This window comes from Amblyomma americanum, chromosome 11 (assembly GCF_052857255.1).
Source record: "Amblyomma americanum isolate KBUSLIRL-KWMA chromosome 11, ASM5285725v1, whole genome shotgun sequence".
Lineage (NCBI taxonomy): Eukaryota > Metazoa > Arthropoda > Arachnida > Ixodida > Ixodidae > Amblyomma > Amblyomma americanum.
Window position 1 is genome coordinate 60,000,742 of NC_135507.1, and position 6,633 is coordinate 60,007,374.

General features: G+C 42.7%; 1 protein-coding gene across 1 annotated transcript; it reads left to right on the forward strand.

Moving 5' to 3' along the window:
- Positions 1-3,353: 3,353 nt before the first annotated feature.
- On the forward strand, positions 3,354-6,294 carry LOC144110805 (uncharacterized). Its single transcript, XM_077643896.1, has 3 exons — positions 3,354-3,438; positions 4,890-5,462; positions 6,182-6,294. The coding sequence occupies exons 2-3, from the start codon at positions 4,937-4,939 to the stop codon at positions 6,292-6,294; spliced, it is 639 nt and encodes a 212-aa protein (XP_077500022.1). The 5' UTR covers positions 3,354-3,438; positions 4,890-4,936.
- Positions 6,295-6,633: the final 339 nt, after the last annotated feature.

Consider the following 6,633-nt stretch of genomic DNA (forward strand, 5'->3'; position numbering starts at 1 on the left):
ACTGAACAACCAGGGTAGTGTCCAGAAGGCAGCTGTGCGCACGGAGAGCCAATCCATGCAATAGTTTCCAGAGAAAGGACAAAGTATGGGCACAAAACATTGTAGCACTGAGGACTGGTCAACATTGTAAATGCCTTAAACTGTCACCGCGGCTTTCCAGATGCGATAAGCACCGCTCTAAGGCCAAACTGACCAGACGGGTTCAGAAAAAGCAAAAGCCACTGGCCCCATTGTGGCGACACTGCAGAAGTCCTTTCACGGCAAGTGAAACTTGGGGCAAGCGACAGAGTAGCTCGCACTGTCCGCCAGTCAAAACTCTAGAATCAAGAGGAATACATACAAGGATTTCTTTCATCCTGCCCAGGTGTTGGGGAGGTGTGGCCGGGGTACAGAACATATAATTGTCGCATGGCGTCTGGAGCTCGCAGATGTCAACATGCACTTAAGACCTTTGGTATTTGTCTCGTCGCAGCTACTTAAGCCAGTCTGCGACCGCGCAAGGTGCGGCTCACGAACAGGCTACCCCTTCGAAGAACTCCTGCGCTGGAGCCTCACTTTGCAGCATGCACTTGTACATAGGTTTAGCTGCGCATTGTGACAGTGTCCGCTGACAAGTGGAAGTACAGGGAAATAACTAATGGGCCAATGTGACGTAGATTCCTTCGAGCTTTAAGTTTGTCACCTTTGTTATGTGACTTTGCAAGTAAGGTTTCCTGCAGTATTTGTTTGTTGCTAGTGTCTACTGACACGGAAGCACAACCGAAGCCTCCCTTGGACATTGTATCTAAGCTAGCTCGTGACAGCTCCTAGAGATTTGCAGTATGTTGCTGCTTCGGCACTGTCTACATCTGCTCACTTGATTGGACATCATAGCATTCTCATTGGTCTTGCATTGTATAATATATAAATAGTGGTGTAGAGTTTTCCTTGCCTTTCCGTTGCCGATCTCCTTTGTTCCTTTTGCAGCCCGACAACACCATCGGAATTTCAACAGCACTGTTCTTGTCGCAATGCAAAATTGGAAAACTGGCCACTGGTGGCACTAAACTCACATCGCAGATGGTGGAGGCACCTGGCAGGCGCAGGATGCCTATAAGCGAGTGGCAGGTCGTTTATCTGCTGTAGGAGCATTAAAAAGGATAGCACGCACCGTGTGTAGCAACGGACGGGACACTGGAAACAGGTTAATTAGGATTGATATGGCTGGATACCTCAGACTGCTTTTCATGTGCAACATGTCTTGGTCCAATCACATCAGTTTAACTTGCAGTAAAGAACTTCAGAGACTCAGGTATCTACGGCGCACATTACACACAGCACCAAGTCATACAAAACTTTCAGCCTGCAAAACTAATCCGACCGCTTATAGAATACATCTCTGCTGTTTGGAACCCATATCCACAATAAGTACTGCGAAAAAATTGAATCTGTCTAAAAGAAGGCAATTCGCTTTATCTACCGTTGCTACGACAGAGAATTTTCACCCCTGTCTAGTCTCGACACACTATGTCCAACCCCACTTTCATGGCGAAGGTGCTCCGAGTGCCTCAGGCATATATATATGTTCATTAGCTCTGTGCACCTCATGGCAGCGAGCGCCTTGTTAGTTTTTCTACTCCATTATCAATTATGCGCAATCATAGTTCAAATATTTCTCCACTTTACGCATGCACTGGTACATGTAAATACAGCTTCTTCCCACATACCATCATAAGCTGGAGCTGCCTGCTGGGCGAAATTCATTCACTTGCACTTCCATATTTTTTGGCTGCCATTGAATGTCATTAACACCTATGCTTTGTTCGTTTTATATTGTATCTATTATGTACCTTTATGTATGTACGCATGCATGAATCAACATATATATGCAACTGCTTACCATCTATCTTACATCCCTACTCCTGCAATAGGCCCTGTGGGGCTACAGTAAGTGTAAATAAATAAATCAATAAATAAATATGAATAAGCCGCTTGTGAAACTGTGCCTACATTCATGACTGCCGCACAGAATTTCTCAATGACAAAAAAGTAGTGTGTCGTTTAAGTGTTTCTTCTTAAGAAAGCTAATCATGTCCTAAAGAATTCTGCACGGCACTCAGTGTAATTGGCTAGATGCTCGAAAAAGGTGAATTATGATTTGTATGGTCCTATACTACTAAGTCTGAAGTGAATCTCTGCCGACATTCATAACCACTGCAGAGAATTTCTTTGTTAAGAAAAAGCAATTTGTCAAAGCGTTTCCTGTTACTTGAGAAGGCTAATCACACACTAAAAGAACAAAGCGGCATGCTGTGTAACATTGGATGGGACGCTTGGAAGAGATGAATTATGACTGGTATGTTTGGATAACACTAAGTCCGCAGGGAAACTGCTCAGATTAATGATTGCTGGACAAAATTTCTGTGTGATGAATAAACAGTCTGTTGTTAAAGTGTTTACGTAAAAAAGCTGATCACACGACTTTATTATCAGCTCAAAAGCTTTTATGCCTTTTAATTGTTCAACACACTAGAACTTTAGGTAGCTAATTTTGTTTACTGTTGGGATCGATCAGTGGAGTAATGTGGCACCTTATAGATAACATTTTTTAAGTTGTACCCTACTACTGCGCACATAAATTGCACAGGCCTTTCCAAGAAGTGTTTAATCCCTATTGATAATTTTTGTATTGCTTTAGGGCCGGAAAACTGTAATAAGTGATTGTGGAATTGCGTTCATTTGAACATGTCTTCTGTGTTGTGTAGTCCATGCTGTTGAGTAGCTGTCTAAAACAACTGTTGAGGATAAAAATTAATTGCCTCAAAGTGTGCCATAAGGCTTCATGTTAGACGTTCAAGCAGCTTTGAGGGGATGCTTGTCGGAGATACTGGATGATAGTCAACGGAGCTTGGGAGGTTACTTTATTCGAAGATTGGTATTGTTCTTGCTTTTTCTTGCTTATGAGTCATGTGAGTAACGAAGGAACTGTGATCAAATCGCTGCTTCCTCGTTTTAATTCACTGTAATGCTAAACCCAGCCTGCCTCAAGTGATGGAATGACAGCAAATGCAGAAGCAGCAATTATATTGCAGTTATGTCATGCCGCACGTGACCTATATGCACACGTTGACGCCACAGTCATTGTTCAGCTGTTGAAACTGAAGAAGCAGGACTGAACAATCCGACTATAAATTATTTACTGATCATAGCCAAAGATCACGTGATGATTCATACATAGTAGTGTCTTCTGCATCATTGTAGAGACGAAAACCTTCCATCAAAATTAGGTGTTCATGCTTCTTTAACAAAATACTGTGGTCTGCAGTCTTGCAGTTATTCTAATCAACTTTTTGCTCTGTTTCATTTTGCAGGCATCCAATGCAATACTGGCGACCAATGAGTGCACAAGCTGCCGGACGGACCATCTTCTAAAACCACTGCTTCCAGCATAGTCAGGCTGTACTGCTTGATGTTCATGATGTAAAATAGCATAATTAGTGATCTCAGACTTTGGTATCGTTGCACAAAATGAGACGTCTCAGACCCTGCCTTGTTAACGCCTGGAACACTACCTCATCGTTGCAGCAACCAGCCATGATGTCTCAGTAGTTAGGGTGCTCGGCTGCTGACTCGAAAGACACGGGTTCAACCCCAGCCGCTGTGGTCGCATTTTGATGGAGGCAAATTACTAGGAGGCCATGTAATGTGTGATGTCAGTACATGTTGAAGAACCCCAGGTGGTTGAAATTACCTGGAGCCCTCCACTATGGCATCCCTGATATCCTGACCTGCTGTGCGATGCTAAACCCCATAAAACAGCCAACCATCATTGCAACGTGAACAATGGATATCGTGAAACATTCTACAGGTGGAATTTTTCATGATTGCTGAGGAAACCTTGGGATCCAGTAGACATCAGCACAAGTTGCAGACGAAAGCTAGAGCGTAGACAGAAAAAAAAACTGCAGTACAAAAAGTGCATGTGTTTGTGTGGCTGTGCCTTCTGTGCATCATACTCTGTCTTGCTTTTTCCGCTGTAGTCTCACCAGTTTAGCTTCTCAGTTTCCATTGTCGTTTTGTCACCCTTTTGAGCTTCTGTGTCTCATTATTTCATGGCTTATTGTTTTCTGTACGCTTCTGCATACATCTTTATAATGTGAGCTCTGCACAGCAATAGTAATACCTTTTGGTGTGCTTTCATATTTTGTAGGGCGATTTTAATCACTACTGTTTTATCTGATGTCTACAGGAGCTTCTAATGCGAGTGCTTGTGATCCTATTTACTGTTGGGAAATACTTATCTAGTCTGGTTCATTTTGATTTGCTATTAACAATTCATGCTTATCTTTATTGCTATGTATTACATTGGTGACACTGCTAACAGAAATGGTTTTGTCCTTGTGGTTTTCAATTTGACCATTTCCATTCAGCATTCATTTCGTCACACGACCAATCCTTGTTTATGCTAGATTTAGTAGAGAAGTTGTGCCTTAGTAACTTTTTTTACTTTCCTTTGAGAGACAGAAGGAATACACTCATTTCTGGCGTACTGTATCACTACTGAAAGCTCATAGTCATTACGTTATTCGTGCAAAACTCTTGGGCAGGTTTGGAAGATCTCCATGAAGCCAGGTATTATACGAGCACTTTGTCTAAGTTGTTCCAACTCATAAGCTGGCTACAGAGTATGCTCATTGCTCTGAGTAATTGTTTCAAGGTAAAACCTCCCTCCAGCTCCATGGATATTTACAAATACTAGGAAATTTTGTTTAAAAACTCATCTTGCTTTAAGGCTCAACCCATTGACCATGAAATAAACAAGTTAAATGTGTAATATTGCCACCACCAAGTTAGATATAACATGAATTTTCTCGTATTGCTCTGAAAACACCCTGCCTTTCTTTGTGCAGGCCTGGTCAAAGCTGATCCCAGGCTTGGAGTGCTGTCTGGGGAGGACATGAGTCAGCAGCTGCACCAGTCCCCCAACTGCAATCGGAGCTTCATGAAAAAAAACCACCCAGACCAGCACCTTCTCACCCAAATGGATGACCATCCCTACAAGTGTGACCATTGTGGGAGCAGCTTTTCTCGAAAGGGCCACCTGGACCGACACCTTCGCACCCACACGGGTGAGCGCCCATACAAGTGTGACCACTGTGAGAGCAGCTTTGCTCAAAGGGGCACCCTGGTGCACCACCTTCGTACCCATACGGGTGAGCGTCCATACAAGTGTGACCAATGTGACAACAGCTTTGCTCTTAAGAGCACCCTGAGAATCCACATTCGTACCCACACGGGTGAGCGTCCATACAAATGCGACCACTGCGGGAGTAGCTTTACTCAAAAGGAGACACTGGTGAAACACATTCGCACCCACACAGGTGAAAGACCATTCCAGTGCCAGCTCTGCCCCATGGCCTTTAAACGGAGTACAGCCCTTGCTAAGCATGTGCGAGCACATAAGAGCGAAAGACCTTATCAGTGTCAGTTTTGCACAGTGATGTTTAAAGAAAAATACAGTTTAAAATGCCATGAGAACAACAAACATGCTTCAAAAACCACAGTTCCTTAAAATTTTGATACCGTTTCCCAGCATTAGATGTTAAAACTATTGCTAGCTAACTTGTCTCACTTTTTAATTTGCTTTGTTGCGAAAAAATCGCATTTACATTTCTTCAAAGTACTACCGCACAGAGCAATCCTTCGGTTGCTTATACTCCTCCATGAGAAACCTGAATATACCAAGCTGGTACCGTCATGAATGAGACTTAAATCGTGCCATGTGCAGGTATGATCATGTCGTCACTTTATTAGTTTTAGTGCATTGAATGATGTACGTGAATTGTGGTTGCAGTGTTTGGCACTAGGGAGCAAATTGACTTATTTACGTCAGTGCAATGTTGCGTTCTTTTGTGGGTTTAATGCCACCAGAGAAGCATGCTGTTTCATTATTCTTTTCTTGCTTATATTGTGGCTGTATTATTGGGACTCAAGAGCAGAGAAACAAAGCTTAGCCGCCTGATGGTAAAGATTGCTCGCTTTTGTTTGCAGGTTTTTAGAGTTTTCTCTTGGTTTAAATTTTTGAAGGCTTTACTGCACTAGATTCCTGTGCATTGTCTGTGTTCGAATAATCTGCTATCATTGCATGTTGCATATTTTTAATACAAATTGCATTGCCAGTCTTGACAAACATGCTTTATAGATTTGGAGGCAAACATTCACCTCACTGTCTCAACAAAAGTTGTTGTCCTCATCATGGTGGGTGGAACAGCGCAAACAGACGAAAGACAAGAGAAAGACGCAGACAAGCGCTGACTCGCAACTAATGTATTTATTGAGAACATACATTTTATACTTAAAAAACATGTGACATGTAACATAGCAATTGCACTGGCACTTTCAAAGGTTACATCGCTACATACTTATCAGCTGCAAGGTACACTCTCATCAACAACGAGCCTCCCCTCACCCCCCTTATTTTCAGTTCATGAATTATCTAAAAACGAAACCTCCTTATCAACCAGAATCAAGGAAGGCTGGCCAACACACTCTGCTTGCCTTTTTCGAATGAAATATGCCTCCATAATTCCCTGGCTGTTTTATCTCTGTGGTGAAATAAAATCTTTGTTTTGGTGACCAAGGGGCAGCATTTTT

Excerpts from the sequence above, each read along its gene's own strand:
- LOC144110805 (XM_077643896.1), top strand. The coding sequence starts at position 4,937 with ATGAGTCAGCAGCTGCACCAGTCCCCCAACTGCAATCGGAGCTTCATG. Across the intron at positions 5,463-6,181 it reads GAGCGAAAGACCTTATCAGT|ATTTGGAGGCAAACATTCAC; the intron begins GTCAGTTTTGCA and ends CATGCTTTATAG.